At 39.7% G+C, this 26,829-nt stretch overlaps 1 protein-coding gene across 2 annotated transcripts in view; it reads left to right on the forward strand.

The window, feature by feature from the left end:
- Positions 1 to 26,829, forward strand: part of neo1b (neogenin 1b) — a 126,398-nt gene that overhangs the window by 81,192 nt on the left and 18,377 nt on the right. For both annotated transcript variants that reach the window (XM_066668164.1, XM_066668165.1), the window contains exons 6-14: positions 4,097 to 4,251; positions 4,763 to 4,883; positions 17,597 to 17,822; positions 19,405 to 19,559; positions 22,329 to 22,477; positions 22,566 to 22,704; positions 23,480 to 23,529; positions 25,373 to 25,514; positions 26,301 to 26,411. In XM_066668164.1, the coding sequence (XP_066524261.1) occupies positions 4,097 to 4,251; positions 4,763 to 4,883; positions 17,597 to 17,822; positions 19,405 to 19,559; positions 22,329 to 22,477; positions 22,566 to 22,704; positions 23,480 to 23,529; positions 25,373 to 25,514; positions 26,301 to 26,411 (1,248 nt within the window). The remainder of the gene's footprint in view (positions 1 to 4,096; positions 4,252 to 4,762; positions 4,884 to 17,596; positions 17,823 to 19,404; positions 19,560 to 22,328; positions 22,478 to 22,565; positions 22,705 to 23,479; positions 23,530 to 25,372; positions 25,515 to 26,300; positions 26,412 to 26,829) is intronic.

Genomic DNA, 26,829 nt, shown 5'->3' on the forward strand with positions numbered 1-26,829 from the left:
CTGACAGACTTTGACGACTGAGGTGGAAGACAAAGGAAGATCAGTATCTGGCAAGATTTGAGGTTTAACAGTGTAGATGGATGTGGGTTCACTATTTGGTAAACAGCAAGTCACTGTTGCCCTTTCTATCTAGGTGCAAAAATTATTATTAATGACTTTTAATGCATAAACAACATATTTAATAGCCATTAATAAATATATTTTAAACAATTTCAAACCTTTATAAGTGCAGTCTTATTCTAAAGGGGTACCCAAAAAGCTAATTTTGATGCCTACACATATGCTTAATCTACACATAGAGATAATGTCATTAGAATTATGAAAAGCACATTCAGTCAAATGTACGTAATGTAGTGCATATGTAAATTTTTACGTACATGTACTTTGGATGTTGCTGTTAAATAACACATCAAAGCATAATTATCTTTTGCTTATTTATTTCTTTTGATCTTCTCATGGTTTTGCTAATCTTTATAGAGCATTAGAGGATCCACATGCTTCAAAAGGTTTAACAGCATAAGTAAGTTCTAAAATAAACATAGGTTGCACATGTTATGTGAGAATCAAGTGTTGCTGGAAATAGGTTTGGTTTAACCGTGTGCTGTGCACACTAAGATTGCAGCTAGGCTGGTTTAGATGGGGACAGTGAGTCAGTGTCATGTCTGTTACCTTAGACTGTGAATTGGAATGGGTTTAGCTTTGATCCATGTCCTTCAGGTCTCTGAGTGGAGGCCTACTTACACAATAAAAGTTTGATTGCTAGACCGGGCTGAGAATATAAAAATTTAATAGGGACACTGTGTGATTCAGCCTTTTTTCTTTATACCTGCCGCAGATGCAACGGTGGCAGCAGCGGCAACACTCTTAGTTTTACGTGACAGACTCAGAAATAGAAAACTGTGAAAGAGTGATTCACTTTTTCCTCACATAGTTTTGTGTGTATATATGTGTGGATCACCTCGTCTGTCGCCTCCCTGACTTGAGGTGTGATGTTTTCACTTTTTTCTGACCCTTCCTACTGGTTTCTTCATGGATAGTTGGATGGAGGTCTCTGGGGACATGCCTCTGATGATATTTTCCTACACTTTTATATTTCCAGGGCCTTTTTTAGTCGTTCTATTATAAAGACTGACGCACGTTTCGATCTGTTTGTCTCTGTGCTGCGGAAGCTGGGTCCCCATGAGAGATGGCAGATGTGATTTGGGTACTGACTGACAGAAAGAAGATTTTCTTTTCTGCCTCTCTCAAGCGCAAAGATATGCCTACAGTAGACGTTTGGGACACAGACACATGTGACAAAATGGTAATTGCAAGTAGACTTGAATGGCATTGTGATTGCATTCATTAATTGAGACAAATGTGCACTATGCTGATGTAGCCACAGATACTCTGGTATGCTCTTTGTTGAGCTGTGGGATCTGGGATATACTCATAAAACACTCCAAACAGGAACATCAGAGCCCATCAGTGTGCCTGCAGGGGGCTCAGCAAGAAGAAGTTTGTGTTTAGAAAAGCTCTTCTTGATTGAGAAGATGCTGTTTAATTAGTGTTAGGATCAGCTGGTTTTGATGGAATGACTGAATGAAATCCATTTCACCATTAATTGATTAACTTGACACAGGCCCTTCATTTTAAAATATGTTGTGTAAATATAATTAACCTAGTGGCACTCTGTCCACAAATATATTATTTATTAACTGGAGCTTTACAGTATGTAAATCTATTTAAATTGTCCTCAAATCTAAAATGCAAATTTAAAACAAAAATTTCTGTAGATTTTCTTTAACCTTTTTTAAGAGCTGCTATAAAAAAAAACACATTTATGGGTGGAGTGCTGAAAGATTGAGTCAGCGTTTGAACTCTTCTACACTTCTGGTCTCACTGTACAGAGTTTAGTAACCTGTTTATATAAGCATTACAGCCAGTATAACTTGTGAATGAGAACAGTTCCCAGTTCAGACCATGCTCTGTAATTTTAACATTATTATTTGTGAGCATGTGCAGACTTTTCTGAGACAACATTTTCTTACTTCTGAGAGATTTTTGTAATTGAGCCACTTTGTGTAACGATTACATTGCTGGTCTCCTATTTGCAGTGACACTGGGGTTTCTGAGGGGAGGAGACCTTGAAGGCCTAAGTAGCTATGCATAAGGATTTGGATAAGCTCTAAATTATGGAGTTGGCCCTTTCTTTCATGTCTTTGTGGGCAGAGTGCTGGTATGTGTTATTTACACTTCAGCAGTGCTTAAAGCAAAGTCTGAGTTTATAGCAGGTAGTTTCTAAATGGAATATAGCAGATGAAGGAGTTTTGCTATTTTGAGAGGTGCATTTGCTACATTAGAGGGTGTATTTCAGAGGGCCCTGATAATTGAAAATGTTTACCCTCTTGTTTACAGGTATGGACAAGCAGAATTTACCACACAGTGTCAAGGACCAGTGTGTCATTACAGCTTATACCATCAGTAGTCAATTTTTTTTTACTTCCCACCACATACTACTTCCAGAACTTTTTACTGTGAGCTTTACTGAGATGTTTTAACAGCCATCTCTGTTAGACAGCAACTGGATCTGTTGGGCAACACATTTGTTCTTTGCCAAAAAAATTGAAGGTAGGGTGGGGTTGGGCTCTGGTATCCTCCCCCAGTCCAAAAACACATGTTTGTTGATGGATTGGCTGTTTAAAAATGTGTGTTGCTCTGTGATGGACCCACGCCCCATCCAAGTGTCTAAGGCCTTGTATTAAATGATTCGGGATGTGCTCTAGTTAGCTAATTATCCTTATTCCTCTGTCCTTTCATTGGCATCATATTTGGAATGATGCATGTACCATGCACCTACATCAAGAATTCTGATACATTTCTGTACATCTTGTAATCAAGTACCATATTGGAGAATAAAGTATTTTCAGGTTTCTAATTTTATTTTTACCCATATAACTTATTTCAATGCCAATTCCACCCATTAGCTAGCTAATTCTTCACCAGTCACACCGTACTTTCAAGCTGGGAGTGTGAAACAAGCACAAACTTCTTAGGAAATGTGAAGTTTTTGAATTGCTGCCAGCGGACAGTTGAACACACTTGGAGAGGAGCGCCAACTGCCCAGATCTGTCATGCCAGGGTTGGCTAGCATGGTACTGACTGATGGGGGAAGAAAGGTCATCCTGCCCTCTCAGAGAGAACGAGGCTTTCTTCATCTCTCTGCACCACTGGGAACTGAGCCAGCAATCTTCTGATTTTGGGGCAAATACTTAGATCTCTGCACCACTTGGGAGCCATACGTTACCATTTTTAATGCTTTTTAATTTCAGTTACACTTAGAAATACGGCCTAGTAAAACACATGTGAGTGCACGTTGAGGAATGCAGCCATTTCATTTATATCCCTATCCTAATCCTCTTTAAACACCTCTTTGTATAAGAGTAGCTTGCCACCCTGTCTTCTCTGCGGCAGTCCTTTAATTCTTCAGTGACCTCCTTAAACCCACACCCCCGCCAGTTCCACCATGATCAAATATCAGATTGTGTCATCTCTTATTTCGAAATAATGCTTTACTTTTTGGCACTCTGGCTTGCTCATTGACAAAAGTCCCTTCAAGGCCTCCGAGTGCATATTTCAGCAATGAGGCAAAGCTCAGCACAGGAATGTGGTCCAGGCCGAGCCACAGGGATCCAGAGTTACGATGCTGGAGAGCAGGATCGCTTTCAGTTCCACTGCTTTAAATCAACACTCACTATATTACCGCTGCTGTTGGCTGGCGACATGGAGTTCGAAAGCTGTCAAAGCTAGAGAATGCATCTTATCATGGCTTTGTTTCTTTCTTTTTTTTCTTTCTAGCTGACTGAGCGTAGGAGGCAGCTAAACCTTATTGATTTTTTCTTTTATTGCTCCAGAATGAATTCTTGGCTGTATATGTAAAGAATGAAAGATTGTCAGCCCTCCTCTGTACATTGTTGCCAATTCATTGTCTTTGGTTGATGAGGCAAGCAATTTGGATGCCCCTCTCTATTGCCATCACTACTTTCTAGTCAATCTTGGTTGTTTTTGTTTTGTTTTTTCAGTTTGGTTTAAGCTTCGTTTCTCTTGGCTTTTCCAGTTCCTCCACGGTTCCTCAAGAAACCATCAAGCATGTACGCACATGAGGCCATGGATATAATATTTGAATGTGAAGTAACTGGCTCCCCTGCACCCACAGTGAAATGGGTGAAGAACGGAGATGCTGTCATCCCCAGTGACTACTTCAAAATAGTGGTGAGAACAGAGTTCTTTTTAAGAGTTTTTTTTAACAATAATATAATTTAAATTGTCTTTAACTATTTGTTTAAATATTTCTTATTTCAGCTCATTTTCACGGTCAGGACAAAATGTTTATCTTTATTTTTTGATGCCATTAATGGAATATACCACCTTTTCTTAATATTGTGACCATTTCATTAAGAGTGGAATAGTCTGAAAAAACTAAAAATTAATTTTCTATATTAGATTTCAATAACTTTTATTTCTCCTGAATTATAAAGATAAAAAGGTTTCTTCTGACAGCAAATGTTCATATATTGTTCTATGCAAAAAATTAAGATAAACCTAAAGTTGATTAGGACTGATAAAGATCCTTGAGCAAGACTCCTAAATAGAGTGTCTTGGTGTCCTAAAGAGTGTCTGCTAAATGCTGTGAACATAAGTGTAAATGTTGCACAATGATGAACTGATGCAGTTAAAAAAAAAAAAAAAAAAAAATCTGTTTTTTTTATGATCCACGGCATAGGATCAGCACAACCTGCAAGTACTGGGCTTGGTGATGTCTGACGAGGGTTTTTACCAGTGTATGGCAGAGAACGAGGCTGGGAACATCCAGGCCAGCGCACAGCTCATCATCCTGGACCTTGGTAAGAATGGCACTCACAGCCATCAACCATCCACTGCTTCAAATGCAACATCAGCACAGTTACATTCAGCACTCAGACCAATCACTGCCTACATCAGCGTTTAGCTAAAGGCATGTGCTTCTCTGTCTATGCTGTAGCCAGTGAGTCAAAAATACCTTGATGATTAGTGTGGCCAATGTGGACAAGCTTGTTTTACACAGATCTGTGTCCAGAATTGGTCGTTTGTGATACTTGGTTTTACTGGGTTGATCAAGTAACCTTTTGAAGATCTGAGGTTTGTTAGGAACATGGTGATTGGCTGAGTGGAATGAGGTTTGTGTGAATGGTGTAGTTAGGTTCTGCTAATAGACTGATAGTGTCTGAGAGTAAGGCAGGATAGTACATTTACTACTATGTGTGCTCTTGGAATAAACTGACACAGGAAGATTTGCATGCAGGTACACGTTTAGTATTTCATGCTTTAAAGATCACACAGGAGATGGTCTCTATGTGTCAGGCACAAACACACAAACACACACACAAAAATCCCTGTTCATCCCTTTCTTACACTGACTGCCTCTTGCTGTCTTACATATAAGCTCTCTTTCTCTCTCTCTCTCTCTCTCTCTCTCTCTGTCTGTGTGTGTCTTTGTCACCCGAAGCAGGCACACACTCTCACATGCGTCTCTGTAGACGTAGCACAGGCACATGTTCTCACACGTCGACAGCACATGGGAGGTGTGAGTGGCACTGCATTGATTGCGGTGTGTGAAGTCTGCTCCTCGCTGCTGTCGGTGTTTCTGCCAGTTACGCTGGGAGTCTCCAGGCATTCACATTAGTTCAGCTTTTAAAGGCTCTACCACTCAAACTCCAATTAAAATCCCCTTATTTGCTAGCACAGTCTGTAGCCTCTCATTTACACCACTCAGCTGTATATTAGCACCTCTCTTACACTGTGTGTGTGTAGAGAAAGAGATAGAGGGGATAGGCAGGCAGAGAGTAAAATGCTGCAGCTCAGACCTGCTAAATATTTTTGTCACTGGTGTGATTCGTATAGTTTCACTTGGTTCTGTTATTTAATGAATAAGAAATATACACTTTTAATTGCCTATTTGTCAAATATTTATTTGAATTTCAATTTACTTTCCATAATTATTATATATGTTATTATGTGGGCGACACGTTGGCACAGCAGGTAGTGTCTCTGTCACAGCTCCAGGGACCTGGAGGTTGTGGGTTCAAGTCCCGCTCCTGGTGACTCTCTGTGAGGAGTTTGGTTTGTTCTCCCCGTGTCTGCGTGGGTTTCCTCTGGGTGCTCTGGTTTCTGCCGACGAAAACACAAATTGGTAGGTGGATTGGCGACACAAAAGTGTCCGTAGGTGTGTGAGTGAATGTGTGTTGCTGTGAAGGACTAGCGCCCCCTCCAGGGTGTGACTTTCCTGTTTAAGTTCAGTGTGTTTAGTTAAACACAAGAGAGTGGAAAATGAGATTATTTGGTTTGGATTTATTATTAATTTAGTAACATGAATTTTAACATGTATTTGATGCAGCAGAAAATCTCCAAGAGATGGTACCCTAGTAGAGCAACACACACTGCCCATTTAGAAAAAGGTTTTCCCTTTGCTTTCCTTAAGATTTACAACTAAGGATGTTTTTTTTTTTAAGTTATGAAATAAATAAAATTTGGCAGAAGGACCAGACCCAGACCCCTTCTCTTCACCATTACACAACATATTAAACTACTCCTTTTCCCCTCACTTTCTCGTGATGAAATTCACACCCCACAACCACCCGAACTCGTCCTTTTCCATCAGTGACTCAGACTTTGCTTTGCAAGGGGGGTCCGGCTTCAGTCTTCACTAGCAGAAGCCGCCCCGAAACTCCAGTCCAAGTTCTTCTGAGTTCCCCTTACTTGCCCTGCCTACTTAAGGCATGTTCCAAAGTTCTCAAATAATTCAGAACAAGAAATCAAAGCACAAACCTTAATGCTTTGGTGAGACGAAATGAACAGGCGGGAGAGGCGCAGATGCCAAATTAAGATCTGAGGGGTATTCTACAAAGTAGGATTTCTCAAGTTAATTCCAGCTCAAAGTTAAGGACTTTCCCAAATAAACCTTCCTCAGCACAGTTCCTATTGGACAGACATAAAACTCACTGATACTATTCCATTAGTTTGTTTATTAGCTCCGGTGACTGTATAAAGCCACTCACTGCTAACGAGGTTGTATTCATACACAAATGAGAATTTACAAGTAGAAGTAAATGAAAGAGCAGGAGCCTGTGGTCTTCATCTTCTCACAACACAAACTCTCTCATCAATAAAACAGACCCACACACATGCACACACTTTTGGCTGTTACAGAGACAAACTAAGATTGTGTTAAATGAATTACAAAATCAGGTCTTCAAAAATCATTCCTATTAAAGGAGTATTAACACATCAACTTTGGGACCTCCAATATTTACCTACTTTTTCATATATAATTACACCTTTTTTTTAATTGTTGTTATTTTATAGTTACATTATAGGGTTTGCATTAATTTGAACCTCTGGTATTGATAGCTTCGTATCAGAAACATTTTATTTTTTGTTTGTCAAATCAAAAATGCTTCATCAATTTTCATAAATTCAGCTTATAATATTCTACTCATAATTATCAATTGAAAATTTTGATTCTGTCCTTGAACAGAACTTTTCCAGTTATTTCAGGGAGCTATGTGTGAACATTTATGAATTTAAATGTATCATGCTTTTTTTTTTTTTTTTTTTTGGTGTTAGTAATAATTGACTTTAAAAGGTTACGGAAGATCTCATTCATACATCCTCTCATTCAGCAGATGAAAGAGCAGAGGGAGAGAATGTAGACAGGAGCCAGGGTCTCTTGGGGTTTGAAGGCCAGTTCTTGAGGAAGTCCTTGAGGGTTTGCTAGTCCCCCGGTGTTGTGCTCTGTTATTACCTGCCGCATGGCAGCTGAAGCGGAGAGCGAGTAATGGCTCTCTTCAGAGCTTTTGTTTTCCCGCTTGCCACGCCAGCTACAAAGGGAACAAAAACAAGCTCTCACTAGCTGTGTGCTAGTTTATCATGCTTGTTTGTCAGGGGAGGGAGAAAGGCGAAAATGCTCACTGGAGACCTGATAAAGGAGGAGGCAGAGCGAGAAGAGTTGTCTTTAATGTCTGCGATGGAAAGTCTCTACTCTTTCCCAGGTTAATAGCTTTTCAGAGTCTCAGTGCCTCCGTGCTGCAGGTACGGTTCCGGCCCTAAAAGGGTTTCTTTTTATCTTCCAGAATAAATGTTTATAAAACTGAAAAGGAGACAGTTTAACACCACTCGCAAAAATCCCTCTTAGCTAAATGAGATGTTGTAATGTATCCTCTTCCTCCCTACACACTTGACCTTTCATTTATTTGTCATTGAATGTTCTTTTTATCCAAAGCATATCAAATAAATTTAAAAGGCGCAGTAGCTAGGCACAGTGTCAGTCTGTTGTGTGACCAGAACTAATGAGCTCATGCGTAATGACATCCAGATTGTCTTGACAATGTCTTGACTGTTCCTAAAGATAGACTAGTCACTTTATTATATTGGAAGTGGACTGAGGCAAAGAGCAAACAAACAAACCGACAAAATAAATGGCTAGCAGATAAACAGTTATTACTTTGTTCTGACAGAGAATCTGTACATTCTTTAAATCTTCCAGTAATTTCTTTGCATAAAATTCATTTTCACAAATGAGATCTCACTCTTAGCTCAGTTACATTCTTATGCTTTTGAAGCTGGTGTGTGTTGCGACACATCTATACATAAACATTATAACACATTGTATATTGTTTTGTCTAATGTCATTTATTAAAGCATTTTGAAATAAGAAAAGTAAGCTAAAGCAATTGAAGTACATGTGGTTAAGTTGGAATTGGTACGCATCCATTGTGATTCTGGTCTGGTCCACTGTCTTTCAACCCAGCCCTTGCATTTCACCTGAAAGCTTCTTATGGAACTGGCTTGTAACTCACTCATGCATTCACTCACACACATTTAACAAACTGAATCTCAAGAGGTGTTACTGAGTGCTTCACATTAATGAGACTGTGGCCTTGTTGCTCTGTTCCACATCACAATATGTATAGTTATACTGAAAATCTTAAATCATCTGTGGTGTATCAAGCACTGTGTTAACAGTCAAAGCTCTAAACATCCTAAGCAAAAGACCTCTTTAGAGTGCAGTTTCTTGCATCTTCAGTGGTTAGAGAATAGGAATCTTTGGTTTCTTTCAAATGCCTAGCACTTAGTTAGCATATTCCGATGGGTGCGCATGTGTTTATGATTAGTGTGTGTGGACTGTTGTGTTATGCACAGACTGCTGGTGAGGATGAGGTGTAAGACTTTGTGAAGTGCTGAGCTGACACTATAACTTCAGCATAATTTTCATAATTGATATTGGTTTTATACGTGTCTCTCTGTGATTCATTCAGTAGTTACAGCAAGGGTCAAGGATTAAATGTGGATTAAATGCAGTTTAAAAGCTAAAAATCTTAAAGGTGTCTATTTTGCGGTGAATGTTGAAAAGCAGGAGGAGCATTTGGGCTCCAGTATGTCTCAGTCTCTGTACACTATATTTCCTGAAGATTACAGGGAACAACCTGTCCACGCCAAATCTCTGGGCTAGGATTGGATTTTTCTCTGAGCTTACTCATGTCTCACTCAGGTTGTGTGATTCCACAGCTCAGAGCTGCTGCGTCAATGAGCAATCAGGCATCTTTGAGACTGTGAATTGGTACTGATGAGCTGGACTGGGCTGTGGTGAATTTTGAGAGATGGAGGGAAATAGAGGGGAGAGAGATGGTGAGGAGAAAGGAGAGAGGGAGGGAGGGAGTGCTACGAGAGTATGTTTGCTTAAAGAGATGACCGGTTGGCTACACTAGATAAGCTCTGTGGCAAGGACAGAATGCAAAGTAGCATCAACTCTAGCAGCAGACTGCACTGGAGCAGAATGAAAGGTTTTTGCGTTATTATTGCTGTTTTTCATAGCTGTGTGTGAGACCACCTGTGCACAAAACCTAGTGTAATCTTCAAGTATGTGTGAGGTTTTGAATATGTGTGTATCTGAACTCATATTACTATTTAATATTTGAAAATACTGATTAATGATAATGATGTAGGTCTGGACATAAGAAGCTAATATGCCGTTCCATGTGGCGTTAAGAAAATCTCCTATATCTAAGATGTACAGAAATACACTATACATCCAGATGTTTTTACACACCCATCATAATCTCTATAAAAAATGTTGTTAATGCAGCAAAGCTTAATAAGGTCTCTGTTAATTAATACCTTTCAAAAACCACTAGGGCTGCCCTGAATGGGATTTTAGGCCTTCTGTACTTTGGCCGTAATGTTCAGCAAACATTGGAATATTTGTGTGTTGGGTTCTTTCAGAAAATGTGCACCCAACACCCACTTTAAAATCCCAATATCCAGACTCCTCAGGTTCTTGCTTGCTAACCTGTGAATACACTTCCACTAATGGCGCAGAGTACACGAGTTAACCAGAGTTTCACAGAGGTAATTTCAGGTACAAAGTTGTTTGAATGAACTGTGGCTTTGCTGTGAGATTTTAGGCTGTTTTAGCACGTCAATCTGTTCATTTGTACAAGGACTTTTATGTTGACGAACCCGAATATGGATGGAGTGTGGGTGGCTTTTCAGATGAGCAAAATGCTGCTTTGTTTGTTTTTTATAAACCGCTGGAGAGCCTGAATACTGGTGGATTGGACTGCTGCATTTATCTATGGCTACATTTATCCAAAAAATCAAACATGAGGATCTCAAAATTATACACCGAATACCTACTCAACAAACCCTAGACTTTTGTCCAGTTTAGTTTAGTTTATTATTTTTGTATCAGAGGATACAACACAAAGCTAAATCTCAGAATAAACCTAAACAATAAGTTGTAATCACCTCTTATTCTAGGTGTACAAACACTTTTAAAACAAAATTGTAAATTTTGTGTGATTTCATGTGTTTTTTCTTGTAATGTGATGTTTTATTATTAGAATATTTGAACACTGTTCTCTTAAAAACGTTTTGTGTGAACAGTACACAGTTGAAAGACCCATCCCTAGCGCTGAGTGAGTGCCAGTCTTCCAGCAGGAAGCTTCCTCTGGGAGCGCAGGGGGTCCATTAGCCCCATCAGGAAAAGCCACACTGCTAAATCTGCCCCCCACTACACCTCTCCCCACTTTCCACTCCACCCTGATGATTGTGACGATGGAAGCCAACACCATTACAGCTATATCTCCTTCATCACATGGCCTCAAATATCAAACCGGTAATACAGATCTAAATATTTTTTGGCTGCTGGGGGCCTTGGAGGACGACCTATTTTCTACAGCTGCTACTCTTTCCTGTGTTAATAACCTCCTGTGATTTTTAGGTTATGCAAACTGTCTGTCAGGCACGCTCCTGACCACATTATCCATCCGTGCTCTAGGCTGTGGTTTCACGTTCACTAATTCTCTGCAACACCTTGCCTCTGGGCTTTGCTCAAGTGCTTATAACAACTAACTCCAACAGTCCAGTGGGAGACCATCCTAATCGGTTCTCTCCCAGTGTCTTAAAGCAGTGTTATATAAACCTAAATCCCATCCAGACCTACTAAAACTCCTGGGATTTTTAACATTTGCAGTTTCCCATACACGGATTCAGTGGAGGCTTGAGCTCAGTGGAGTGCCACTGGTCGCTGATCACTGAACATCCTTTATAAGGATGACTAAGGACTAAGCTCAGTCACGGCCTGGAAAATTGTCTCGATCCTAGAGTGTATTTTTCAGGAGTTTTCGATAAGCGCACCAGCTCAGTTTTTAATGTCAACATTATATATAGTGGTGTGAAAAAGAGTTTGCCCCCTTCATGATTTCTTATTTTTTTGCATGTTTGTCACTCTTAAATGTTTCAGATCATCAAACAAATTTAATATTAGTCAAAGACAACACAAGTAAACACAAAATGCAGTTTTTAAATGAAGGTCTTTATTATTAAGGGAGAAACAAAACCCAGACCTACATGACCCTGTGTGAAAAAGTGTTTGCCCCCTAAATCTAATAATTGGTTGGGCCACCCTTAGCAGCAACAACTGCAATCAAGCCTTTTTGGATAACTTGCAATGAGTCTTTCATAGCGCTGTGGAGGAACTTTGGCCCACTCATCTTTGCAGAATTGTTGTAATTCAGCCACATTGGAGGGTTTTCGAGCATGAACCGCCTTTTTAAGGTCATACCACATCATCTCAGTAGGATTCAGGTCAGGACTTTGACTAGGCCACTTCAAAGTCTTCACTTTGTTTTTCTTCAACCATTCAGAGGTGGACTTGCTGGTGTTTTTTGGATCATTGTCCTGCTGCAGAACCCAAGTTCGTTTAATCTTGTGGTCACAAACAGACGGCCGGACATTCTCCTTCAGTATTTTTTGGTAGATATCGGAATTCATGGTTCCATTTATCACAGCAAGTCTTCCAGGTCCTGAAGAAGCAAAACTGCCCCAGATCATCAAACTACCACCACCATATTTTACTGTAGGTACGATGTTCTTTTTCTGAAATGCGGTGTTATTTTTACACCAGATGTAATGGGACACACACCTTACAAACATTTCAACTTTTGTCTCAGTCCACAGAGTATTTTTCCAAAAGTCTTGGGGCTCATCAAGATGTTTTCTGGTAAAATTGAGACAAGCCTTAATGTTCTTTTTGCTCAGCAGTGGTTTTCATCTTGGCACTCTGCCATGCAGGCCATTTTTTGCCCAGTCTTTCTTATGGTGGAGTCATGAACGCTGACCTTAACTGAGGCAAGTGAAGCCTGCAGTTCTTTGGATGTTGTTGTGGGGTCTTTTGTGACGTGGATGAGTCATCACTGCGCTCTTGGGGTAATTTCGGTTGGCCGGCCACTCCTGGGAAGGTTCACCACTGTTCCATATTTTAACCATTTTTGGACAATGACTCTCACTGTGGTTCGCTGGAGTCCCAAAAATTTAGAAATGGCTTTATAACCTTTTCCAGATACATATATCTCAATTACTTTCTTTCTCATTTGTTCCTGAATTTCTTTGGATCTTGGCATGTTGTCTAGCTTTTGAGGATCTTTTGGTCTACTTCGTTTTTGTCAGGCAGGTCCTATTTAAGTGATTACTTGATTGAGAACAGGTGTGGCAGTAATCAGGCCTGGGTGTGGCTAGAGAACTTGAACTCGGGTGTGATAAACCACAGTTAAGTTATGTTTTAACCAGGGCCATGTAGGCTTGGATTTTTTTTCTCCTTTAATAATAAAAACCTACATTTAAAACCGCATTTTGTGTTTACTTGTGTTGTCTATGACTAATATTTAAATTTGCTTGTTGATCTGAAACATTTAAGAGTGACAAACATGCAAAAATATAAGAAATGATGAAGGTGGCAAACACTTTTTCACACCACTGTATTTTCAACCCAGTTACATATTATTTTAGGTACTACAATGAGAATTTATGGAAGGTGCACTGGGAGATCAATAGGATTTTCTGAAATGACAAATCATATGCTGTACTTATCAATAGTTTTTGAACCCCAATCAAAAGCCATCATTGGTTGAAACATTCTACATATATATTAATTTAATAAAAATTTGTCTCATTGTAATTATTTGATGCTATGCAGCTTTTTGTGTTTTTTATTATTCGTTGTCATGGGCAACATTTCTTTTTCAAATTTTTTAAGCTTCTGTGTTCTGCTAAGAATTTGAACCCTGTGAAGGATTAGTGTGTTAAAATGATTTTCATAAATTTTCTTCCATGAAACTTGCTGTTTGGTTGCAGACACTGATTCCTGTCTTTTAGCATTAGTGATGTTGTAGCACTCTGTAGATCTCTGTTGAAACAGCTACTCTGGCTGTTACATGAGGTCATGTGGAGGGCGACAGCTGTCTGACAGACGTGTGATAGGTGTTAGGAAGACAAAGTGCTGACATTCAGTCCTCAGGAGTATCTCTCACTCTGAAGTGTCATGTTTATATTTGGATGTTCAACATCAGGGGTCTGAGACCCTTCCTTCAGGTATTAGGAGTGTTTATCGAGTTGTTTCTTCTACTTTTTATAAACGAGGTTTGAGCTCTGTCTCATCCATAGAGCAAAATATTTAATGTGTTTCCCCCATCATGATAAAAATACACACACACACACACACACCTCTCTCCCCCTTCTTTCTTACATCTCTATCTCCCTTCATCTGTGTCATTCACTTACTTTTTTTCCTAATGCATCTCTCTCTCTCTCTCTCTCTCTCTTCCCTTTTCTCGCTTTGATTAAATTCATTCTAGTGTGAGCTGAATGATAAGGGGCCATCATCAAACCAGAGCGTACAGCTTTCTCACTATCCATTAGAATTGTATTGTATATGGTAATTTTAGTACATAATTATATTAGTGCATATCTAATAGTATCTAAGAATAATATCTCTTTGTCCCTCTCCTGTACTTACCCATTTCCTGAATGTAGACATTCCCTTTGAAGTGCTGAGTTAATGCCCCCCTGCAGTGGCAGCCCTGTGGGGGGAGAAAGTGTATATTTAGCCCCTGAAGCATTATAATTTGGGTGTGGATCTACATCCACCCCACGCACCCGTCCATTACCTTGTGTCACAGGGCCATTAACAAAGAGAACCGGTAATATTAAAGGGATGAAGTCTGTGCTTTTACAGTTACGCGGAATACATTGACGTGGGTAGCCCCACTGTTCTGTGGTGACGTTTGGGGCATGTCTTTGTCCTCTGTGGCCTAGTGTCTATTCCCCCCTGTTGTTCTGTGACGTGGTTTATGAAAGATGAGTGCCGGGAAAGAGTGACCTTGTGGGTACATACTCACCAGGTGCCTGATGTGGGCGGTTTTCTCACTGTGTTGTGGCTTTCCTGAGGATGTGCTGAATTTAGCTGGCCCAGACTGGATCTGGGCTTTTCCAGTCCTCTATGCAGGCCCTAGTGGGATGAGAAAAATGCAATTTTGATTTTAACTTACGTGAGCTGCTCATAAGAGAACAGTGGATAGTAGCAAAGTTTTAAAGGTCTTATTCTTTGACCCTTTTATTTTTCCCTAAATCTTTTCCGAATATTTTGAAATCTCTGCACACACCTTGCTACATTTGGAAGCATAAAAGCTTTTCCTCCAGTATGTTCTGCAAAATATCTGTTTAAACTCTTAAATAATAACAAGAAGAGTTACTTCATTAATCCCTTTGGGGTAATTGAGAGAGGATTTTCTAAAATGTCTTACAGACAATGATGATGATGATGATGTATGTTCAGACTAAAGCAAATGAGTCATAGTGGATATTAAAACTCTCATTAAACTGTCCCCTAGATAGTAACTGCCCTATTGTAGCTTTATTTTTTTCTACTTAGTACTTTGCAGTTTTCTAAGAGTTTGGAGATAGGAGTGTTGCTACCATTATGCATATGTAACAAAGCCAGTACTGAATTATTCTGAAAATCAAACTTTTATCTAATAAAATAAACTAAAATTCATTGTTGAAATACATTGACCTTCATTTTGAAAGTCAGTTTTTCATATCTACAACCACATAATATATCTTTTTAAATAATACAGTTTCGATGATGAGAATATGTTTCAGTACATTTTAAATCAAGTTGTTGTTTTAGTTGAACTCAAGCAGAGACATAGAGTAGTCTTTTAGTGTTTGGCCGAGGACTGCCTTGGACCTGTCTGTTTTCGGCAGGGTTTTGTCCCAGTCAGAGAGAGAGGAGAGGAGCTCCACTCTGTGGGCTGTAGTGCCCAGCCTTGCGTGTGACAAGCTCCAGCTGGCATCAGATGGGCATTTCACTGCCAAGTGCCTCAGGCTGGCAGCCACCTTGCCTAGCTATCGCTCTCCTTGTCACAGTGCTGCCATGCTGTCCCTTTGGCACACGCATTCATTCATGCAGTGAGATGTAGCCTACACGAAGGGCAATCCCCTAACACACTCTGAGTCACTCTCAAGCTCCTGGGGGAAGTGTTTCTACAGCTGCATTTTAGTGCAGAGCCAAAGATTTGCTAGAGTTTAAAAGGTTTCTGGATGGTCTGATTTGTCATTTTCAGAGCAGTCGCTACTCATTATAACTGATTATTGTCACGATTACTGGTTTATTTTTTTATAATTTGTTTTTTACTTGTGTGAAATACAAACATGACTTTGACAGTCTAAGATTTTGTAATATATTATATTGTTTAGTGGAAAAAATAGGACAAAGGAACTATAAAAGAAACCAGATTTTTTAATGAGTAAACATCAATATTTAATTAGGTATTTAATTATTAAGTGTGTGTACCTTTTCGACCTTCTTCTGCTTACATATACAATTTTTGAATATGTTGTAGACTGAAAGCTTTTAAGAACTATTTAAATTTTAAAAGATATTTTATTCACTGTGCAGAATGTCAAATAAGAATGCCTGATTCATCAAGGTAAATCTTAATAATTGTTTTTAGATGTGAAGCACTTCATGGACCTGGCTTGTAGCTCACTTACTCACTCATTCACTCATGTTTAGCAAGTGGACGGTTCTCCTCAAGGGGGTGGTATTAGACTTGGTTTGGTTTACAACATAAAAATAGTGACAGTTATTCTTCTGTTCTTCTTTCTGTTGTAATTCAGTATCACAGACAGGAAGAGGTTGCTTGTATCACATATTGCACCCTTTCGCACATGTTGCGATGGCAGTTTAGTATTGTGATGATGATAAAATCACAATGCCTCATCCAGCTTCACTCCATCCACACGCATTGTGTTCCACACTGCTTTTCTCCTGGTGCTGGTCGCTGCTATGAGCTGTGCTGTGAGCCCTGCTCCTATCTGCCCAACTGTCTGCATCCTGGCCCATCCTTCTGCAAATGAACATAATGAATTGCCCCAAGTATTCACCATGCGTCGTTTTCCAGTCTGCCGCGCCTCAGAGACAGAAAATGGGCTAGTCAGTATTCAGTGTGTTACAAGCAAGAGTGCACATCTCTATCTGAGTGTTCATGAGCTGGCTGGATGTGACTGCTCCTATTAGGAATGATATAGAGAGCTTTAGCTCGGCTGATTCAAGTAATGCACTCAGACATGAGAAGTAAGGCCAAAAGAACAAAGGAGTAAAAGGGCAGATTGTGTTCACACTGTGCAGAGCAGACAGCACAGTTCATCTCAGCTTTTCAGCCCTCAGTTTTAGGGTGAAAATAGATCATGCTCTTAAGCTTTTTTGTGATAATCTCAGCACTTAAGATATATACATTTATAGTTGCACTGAATGTGTTCATTTTTTATTAATGGAAAAATATAATATGGTTTCTGTTGCCTTTAAATGTATTCTGCTGACTGTCACCATCAGATTAGTGTTGTGTTGACTGATATGAGAGTCTGTTAATGACGTTCCCTCTCATCAGTGCTGTAGTTGTGTTCTTTGCTTGCTTGATGTGGGCGTTCTGCATGCCAGCTCACTGTTTCTTAGCTCCATCTCCTGCGCTCTTGCTCCATTGTAAATTTGGTGTTTTTTCTTTTATGTCTTTTGTGGTGGAATGTTTTTGTTTTTTTGTGTCAATTTTATTATGTTTTTATTTTCTTTTTCCTATTTTTCTCACCCTCCTTCCCCCCGAACCTCTGTATCTATAATTTACCCTCCCTGTCTCCCCCCCAATCCCCCGTCATGTTGACCCTCCCTTCCCTTCATGTACCAAAGATGTTGCCCTCCCCACTTCCGCTGTCCCCTCACTGACCAGTGCCACTACTGACCATGTAGCCTCCGGTTTGGGGCAGCGCTCGGGCCCCACTCCCTCGCCCCCACGGGACGTTGTGGCTTCACTGGTGTCCACCCGCTTCATCAAGCTAACATGGCGGCTGCCTGCCGAGCCGCATGGAGAGAACATCACCTACTCCGTCTTCTACAGCCTCGATGGCTCCAGCAGGTAGAGAATAAAAATCTTTAGTAAGGTAAACATTTAAACATTAGATTAAAAGCTTAGGTAACCAGACTTAATGAATTGTATTTTTCATGTCTTCATGTCATGTTTTTAATAAACTTCACTCATTGTTATATATATATATATATATATATATAGATATAGATATAGATATATATATATATATATATAGAGAGAGAGAGAGCTCACACTGCAGAAACTGCACTATGTAACTTTTGGAGGAGTGTAGGAAAACAGCACCCCACCCCTCTTCATTTTAGTACAGTACTGTAAAAATAAAATACACAGCAAGGAGCCTGAGAAACAAAAACCCCAATCTTACATAATGTTCCCTTAAGTAAAATAATTCTTATGCTTAATCTGTTTCAGGACTATAAAATGAGTACAAATAGAAAATAAAAAGGAAAATTTATGTTTTGAGGACAGTGAATTTTTGCTCCATATTTTTAAACGCTCCACTTGTTATTGTGGTGTTGTAAGTGAACAGCTAGACATGAGCCCAATGCCATTTCTTATTTTCAAACCCCTACCACTGTTTTTTCAACTGTCACCTACCCTTTGGAACTGGGTTACAGGATGTAGTTGTTAAAATCTCCCCCCTACAATTATTATTACAGCTATTCAAGAGTCTGATACGCGGTGCTCTGTGTACAGCTATGCCAGTCTGCAGTGATATTAGAGGAGTATTACAGTGAAGCAACCTCTCTGCTGGACTTTAGATACATTTTTCTTTTCTCTTTTTCCCAAACCTCCAATTTCACCTTAAATATTGCACTAGCCTCAGACACCAGAATGTAATTGCTTCACCATTTAAGGTGGAACTGAAAACATACTGGTTATAGTAAATAATTAATAAATATATAACATAGAGTCTCAGCCAGAGTCAAAAATAAAGTTTTGGATCTGGTCGTAATTACAGGCTTATTAAGGATGGGGGCAAGATAATTCCAGAAACAATGATTTAGCAATAGCAAAAATAGCTTATAATATAAATGTAATGGTTATTTACAAATCCACTTTCTCTGAAATTGTAATTGGTCAATTCTCTAGAACACTTATTTAAGAGGGAAATATTTAAAATTTTAAAGGTGTAAAAGATCGAAATTAATTCAAATTATATTAATCTAAGGAAATACAATGGTTATTGTCATTTTAAAAAGTAGAAAACTGACATTTGTGTGATCCATTGGTCACTTGTGCAGCCATCTTGCCAGTAATTTATGGACCAACACTCAGATAGGAGCATGCCTCTGAAAAATCTCAGTTTGAGGGGCCATGAATCCTTAACACTTTACCCTACCCCTTTATCCCAGCAAAAATAGAGACCCACTACCCCCAGGCAAAGTATGGCATGAAATGAAATTGGGCCTTGTCTTCCTTCTTCTCTACAGTATAGAAGCTCATTTAAGAAAACTAATTGTCAAAGAATGAGAAACAGACTCGTCAAAATCTCAAAATTTCAAATGTTAACCATAAGCATCAGAACATATTTAACTTGGATAAATATTGTTTTCACTTTATCACCTGCTCCACTGAAGAAGATGCTTTCTTTTCCTGGGCTTCACAGGGAGCGTGTGCAGAACACCACGGCTCCTGGAGAGATGCAGGTCACCATCCAGAACCTCATCCCTGATACCAAGTACACATTCAGGGTTGTGGCGTCCAACAGAAATGGCCTGGGTGAAAGCTCAACTCCCCTTACAGTGGCCACCCAGCCTGAAGGTAAGAGATAAACACACACACACACATTCTGCCTCATAGCCTTCACACATATCACCACAAACTGTAGACACAGAGCCAGTTTGGTGGTCTTCCTCCTGACACTATATCCTTACCCTTTGGAGCTGAACAGGACCTGTTTATGTGCTGAGGCAGAGTCTGACTGCCTGTTCATTGAAACCAAGCTGTACAGCATACTAAACCTGAACTGAGCAAATTCAGGGACCTTCACAGGCTTCACAGGCACCTTCAGACTGAGGCGTGCTCTGTTCCACTGCTCCTTTTGGCAAGGTCTGCCCTATGTGTGTGGGATGAATATTGAATATTCAGACTGTTGAACACTCAGCCTACCTGGTATTTAAGAGTCCCTCAACAGCATTAGGGGTGGTTTATCATGTATTAGAGAGGACCTTGCTCTTCATTGCGGGTCCTTGTAGTGTTCATTGTAATAGAAGGACACTGCCAGCACTCTGACTATTCCTGAGAGGTGTTTGAACCTGGCACAGTTCTGCTACATCCCATTCATTGTCCTGTTTATATATCTATTTAAAAAAAAAAGAAAAAACAATGAATCACCACACAATAGGTACAAAGACAAAGGCCTCCAAGTGCAGGGCTGTATGGCTATGGATTAATTTTGCTTGTTTGTTGACTTAAAGCAACAGCTACAAACACTGTTGCTTCTAGGTCAGCACTCCTACATGAAGAGACTTTTTTTTTTAAAGTACCGACAACTACAAAACACATTTCCATAGTTATCATGAGTGGAAATCTCCTCTGTAAGCTAGCTGTGCCACGGTTGCTGCAGATTTTGCGCCTCTTTCCGTGTGAGATTGTCATTATTCAAAGGAGCCTGCTGCGGTGGGAGGAAATGTGTCATCCTTTGCCTCTGCACACTGTAAAGTTTTAGTACTGAGAAAAACAAGCAGAAGAACAAAAGAGATGTAAGGCAGAAAAGTAAAATTGTAACAAATCGAAAGTTTGGTGAATGCATGTGCTTTGAAGAAGCTTGCTCTCGAAATGGCAAGAATAGCTAATGATATAAATTGTAATTTGTTCATTCTCTTAAAAGTTTATTTAACGGACGAAAAAAATATTTCAAACGCGACCCTGAAATGGATGCGGAAAAGACTATGATGATGATGATGATGATGAAAAAAGTATTTCAAATGTTTTGACTGACCAACTGGAGTGTAAATTTAAATATATACAAGTTTAGAACCAGATGATTGCAAAAAAAACTTTAAATGAGGCTGACTGAAAGGTTTATAGAATATTAAAGATTACACTGTTTTGAAACATTTCATTGTGTACAGGTGAATATAAAAGAATATAAGGAACAATCCATGTAAAAAAAAGATGGGTTGAAGTTCAATAGTTTGTGCCATATGCTTGAGAAAATCCAAACAGTTCAAAAAGAACCTTTCCCGATACAAGATCGCAAAGTATGACTTGTACTATTTACAGTGCATTTTGGGAAACAGTAAGGTCTGCATACAGAGAAGAACAGAAAACACTTCAAGACTTAATACATCATTGCTTGTTATTCTACTGGGATAAATACAGACACATGGGCTCAAGAGCATTTTGGAAAACCATGGTCACAACACAGTGTCCCACTGCGTCAAAAAATGCCACCTGAATCTCAACCTGAATCTCATTTCTATGCAGGAACGCTGCCAAGTTTACTTAGTCCAAGCTCATCTTAGATGTTCCAAAAGAACTTGAAAAAATATGTTGTGGTTAGACCATGTTTTCAGGAAAAACATGCCATTACTTTTGCAGTGCAAATAAAGAAAGGGACTATCCAGGCTTTTATCAGAGATAGGATATGCCAGAATGTGGTATGGGGGTATGCCAGTGCTCACAGCATATGTGACACAGCAAAACTGAGAAGGTGACACTAATGTAAAGGCATATACTGGGATTTTAGAGAGGTACATGCTACCAGGAACATGATATCATTTCCTAGGAAGTCCATGGTTATTTCAGCAAGACAGTGCTGGGCCTCATTCTGGATTTTAATTCATTCATTCTCTATAACCGCTTATTCAGTTCAGGGTCATGGTGGGTCCGGAGCTTATCACTGGGTGCAAGGCGGGAAACCACCCTGGAGGGGGCATCAGTCCTTCACAGGGCAACACACACACACACACACACACACACACTCACTCACATATTCACACCTAGGGACACTTCTGAGTCGCTAATCCACCTGCCATCCTGTGTTTTTGAACCATCAGAGGAAACCCACGTGGACACAGGGAGAACACACCAAACTCCTCACAGATAGTCACCCGGAGTGGGACTCCCTAGAGCTGTTTGACAGTGAAACTACCTACTGTGCCACTGTGCCACACCTCATTTTTGATATGCTAAACTAAATTAAACCGCCTGCAATCCAGATCAGTCTCCTATTGAAATTTTAAAGCATATAATGAAGAGGAGGATGAGTCATGGCTTGTTGAGCAGCTGAAGTCTAATATCTGACAGAATGGGTGTAAAATCCACTTTCAAACCAACTATTTTTCCCAAATGATTAAAGGGTATAATTAAATGGAAAGGTGATGAAACACAGTTGGACCTTTAGTCCCAAATTTTGGATATTGCAGGCTAAATATATATTTATTTTTGTTAAAGTTTGCAAAGTGCAATTAAATTAGTTAGTGGAAACCTTTGTCACCTATATATATGTTACTCTTTTAAGCTTTTAGGTTTGAGTAACTTGTGTAAACATCGTTCTGAAAAGTATTTTCTATCTGGTCACTCCAGTGCAGGTACCAGGACCTGCTCCCAACCTACAGGCAGTGTCCATAACACCCTCCTCAGTCACTCTGACTTGGGAGAGACCGGTCACAGGCAATGGGGAGATCCAGAACTACAAAGTCTACTACAGTGAGAAGGGACAGGACACGGAGCAGGTGAGGTCCCCCTACCCCCCCAAAAAAATATATACATTTTAATATTTGTGGTGGTATTTGTTTTACTGGTTTTCTTTATGTCTCTTAGGACGTAGATGTTGTGGGTTTGACCTACACAATGACGGGGCTGAAGAAATTCACAGAATACAGTTTCAGAGTGGTGGCTTACAACAAGCATGGCCCTGGAGTCTCTACAGAAGACCTGATCCTTCAGACCCTCTCTGATGGTGTGTATTCATATACTGTAATTTTGTATAGTGGTATGGTAACATTGCACAGTTTGTTTTCATTACTCCAGCCTTTCTCTGTAGTGCTTGCAGCTGTTAGTTTGTACTGTGTTTTAGTATAATGTTAAATATTGCAGTATTACACAAGCGAGGCATTGGCATTCATTGTATTTTGCCCTAACACTGTAAAAAGCTAATCTAATTAGCCCAGTTCAGTGTGCACACATTACTCAAACAAACCGGAAGACACGGCTTATTGTTTACTGAATGCTGAGCAGCTTTATCCAGGCCGAAGGGTACGATGGGGTTGTCACTACAGGACCTCAGGGAATACAGGGAAAGTGTGGCAGGTGGCATTCTGCAGTTTTGAAAAGGAACGAGGAGAATGTGAGAACAAAGGAGACAGTTTAATGAAGAAAATCATTATAAATGACAAGCTGCTTCTAAGCACATTCTCACACTTCCTCTTTTAAACTCAGTTTTTAATATCCCTCTCACACACACACACACACACATTCTCTCTCTCTCTCGCTCTCTCGCTCTTACACACACACTTATACGTTTGCACTGGTACCTGCTAATGTCTCTCCAGGGAATTTGATCCCAAAGCTTTATTTAGTAAGACAACAAAATACCAAAAATAAATCCCACCTCAGATGATGTGCTTTTTTCCCCACAAACACTGTGTATGAATCCATAATTTCAATCTAGATATCAGCTACAATGCAATTCTGATGCTGTTTTTCATGCACTATATTTCTCCTGTTTTATGCAGTACCAAGTGCCGCACCTCAGAACCTCTCTCTTGAAGTCCAGAACTCAAGGGTAAGCACATTATATTCCCTCAGTTAACAAATAATTGTACTATAATTGATAGGAAAATTATTTGCCTTCATGTTTGTTAATTTTTGTGTGCTCTGTGACAGTAAGGTTCACTAGTGTTTTCCCGGTATTGACGTTGTATGTATTTATAGCCAAGTATTCGAACAGACTTATAATCTTGTCTTACTAACATGCTCAGTTCTAGTACATTTCTGTGTGAAGTTGATCTGTTTCTTACTGATTCCTTCACACTCTGAGTACTTTAGGAAAACAGCCTTATTAATTTTCTTGTGGTTGTGGATTATTCTCAGTGCTGCAGTGACACTGACGTGGTGGTGGTGTGCTTCTGTGTGTTGTGCTGGTACGAGTGGATCAGACACAGCAGTGCTGCTTGAGTTAAAAAAAATAAAAAATAGGGGGTTCGCTCACTGTCTACTCTGTTAGACACAACCTCCTTGTGGTCTAACTTGTAAAATGTAAAGTCAGAGAGAGTAGGTCATCTGCTGCTACAGTTTTTTAGTCTCATACGTGGACACACGATGCTGTCAGCTGGATATTTTTGGTTTGAGGACTATTCTCAAACCCTCAGTGACACTGAGGACTTTAAAAACTCTCGTAGCACTGTTGTGTCTGATCCACTAACTCATCACCACTACATCAGAGTCACTCTAGCACTGAGAATGATCCACCACTCAAATCATACATGCTCTGTGGTGATCTTGCTGGGGTCCTGACCATTGAAGGTCATGGTAAACTGGGGATAAGAACTAAAGTGCTCCTGTTAGATCACTGGAACTGATAAAAAGGATAATGTGTATAGATAGAAGGTATTCACTGCGTATGTGACCATTCACTGTGTATGTACCTATCAGTCAAACATTTATCACCCTGACAGTTGAAGTGTATAACATTCATTATTGTGTTACAGTGGTATTTTTCAGTGGGTGGAATAAGTCATAAGCACAGTGTACATGTGTTTATTAAAAATTTGTAGACACCCCTTATAATGAATAAATTCTGTTATTGTTCATTGCATACTTTGTGGACCCAGATCTTCAAATGTGCACATCTAGAAAAGAATGGAATAGAATAAGATGCTGTGGAGCAGTTGCAAACAAACCTAAAGTCACCATAATTAGTGTCAGACAGAGGGTTATCAAGCCCCCCCAGCACTGAACTGTGAAGCATGACAACAGATTTCTGGAGTTATGAAGCAGCATCCAGTTATATGGGATGAGTGGTGTTTGTGATTCACAATCAATATCTGAATTTATATGGAGTTATGAAATTTGGGAGAAGGACCACGCCCAGACTCCTCCTCTTCACCATTACGCACTCTATATATCCACTCCTTTCCCCTCACAATGACTTTGCCTAACAAGGGGGGGTCCGGCTACAATCTTCACCAGCAGGAGCCACCCAGAACTCCAGCTCAAGTCCCTCTGAGATTCCTTTCTTTGTACTGCTTACATCAGGAGTGGTCCGCACTTCGCAAATTGATATTTAATTGAATGCCATGAAAGAGAAATAATTACACAGACATGCAGAGGCTGTTACTGCAGCAAACCTGGACAAGCTCCCCAAAATACATTAAACTCTGAAAGAGATGTAGGATGGGCCACAATTTGTTTTTTTTTTACCATATAGTGTGTGTGGATGTATAGTATTACTCTCTCTAGACTACATCAGTGCTTCTCAACTAGGCATTTCTGTATAAAAATAGTTGTGATTTAACGAATGCACCACTCTCTTTAGATGTGTTTTATTTAACTTGGGTTAATTTTTTCTTTTTAATATATATATTAATTTATTCATTTTGTGGTCTGTTTTGTTTGTGAACCCCCAGAGTATTATGGTCCGGTGGCAGCCGCCCCCTGTGGGCACCCAGAATGGAGAGCTGACAGGTTACAAGATACGCTACAGGAAGGGAGGAAGAAAAGGAGAGGCAGCTGAGATTATGACAACCCAACTCTCACAGCTTATTGATGGTAAGCAACTTACAAAGAGTAACTGCCATGCCAGGGTCAGAACCATGAATGTATTCCCTTTAAAGTGTTATTGCGCTCTGGTCCTGAAATTCTGAAAACAAAAATTTATTGAAGCAGTCAAACTAAATGTTTGTTTTTGCTGTTTTTTCCACCCCCTAAACAAGTTTTGCTTAAACAGTTTCAAGAGGTTATAGATTTGGCAAGTAATTAGTGTTTAATCAAGTTTTCAGTTATTGAAATCATGTTGAAATGATTCCAGCTATGATTTATTTTTTCTTGTAAATATTTGAAGCAAGCAGCAGCACAGGCAAGTTTTCTTTGGATCTTTATATTTTCGAGGGTTTTTAAATTGTGTGTGGATATGTGCACCATGTTATCATTTTGGTATTTACTTCCCAGCATGTGCTCTCTCATGAGTGCAACAGTTGCTCTGGAGAATGCCATGCTACAGCGCAGTGAAAATATCACACTAGATGCATTTTGAGTGTACACATTAGAGGAGTGTCAAAACATGGCAATACAGATATGGAATGTTGCAAAGAACTATAAATAATAAGTTGTTTTATTGCACTGTGTTGAGATGAGAGTCACACTGGCATTTCTGTATCAAAATGAATCTAAACATGGTTAACATTGGAAATATAGTGAAGTACTGAATTGTTTCTTTGTCACTGTATCATTCTGTAATGAGTAATTTACACCCTTATTAATCGAGGCTCTACTGCGATGTTAGGAAAAGCTGAGTGGCACTCATCTGTCTGTTGATGTGGATGTGTTTTGCTGTAGGTTTGGAGCGAGGGACTGAATATTCTTTCCGGGTGTCGGCCATCACAGTGAACGGCAGCGGACCGGCAACTGACTGGTTCACAGCAGAGACCTTTGAGAGTGACTTGGATGGTAAGAGAGATGAAAAGATTGTGAAGAGAGCCAGAGAGTGGCTCAAAACAGCTACTTCAGCATTTTTTTTTATCTGGGTGCCAACCTATACCGGCTGTTATTTATTGAAGATTTTTCTCCACTCTTTCCTAACTTAAACATTGACTAAACCTAAGTCACCAAAGCCTTTGTTTGAACTTGGCTGCAATCCTTGGATGAGTTCCCTGCTCCTCTCTGCTTCCCAGTAGATGTTAGCGTGAAACTGCTGTTATTGATCACTGTGCAGGCATGTCTGGCCTGGATGAGGCCTGGGAGATAAGAGAGTAGGAGGTTATTAAACACAGATCAAACAGGAGCACACAGATAGACTGTAGCTCATCAATACTGAAAGACATGTTGAATAATTCAACTCTTCCTCAGTACTGGAGGAGTCTATAAG

Source organism: Hoplias malabaricus, chromosome 4 (assembly GCF_029633855.1).
Source record: "Hoplias malabaricus isolate fHopMal1 chromosome 4, fHopMal1.hap1, whole genome shotgun sequence".
Taxonomy (NCBI): domain Eukaryota; kingdom Metazoa; phylum Chordata; class Actinopteri; order Characiformes; family Erythrinidae; genus Hoplias; species Hoplias malabaricus.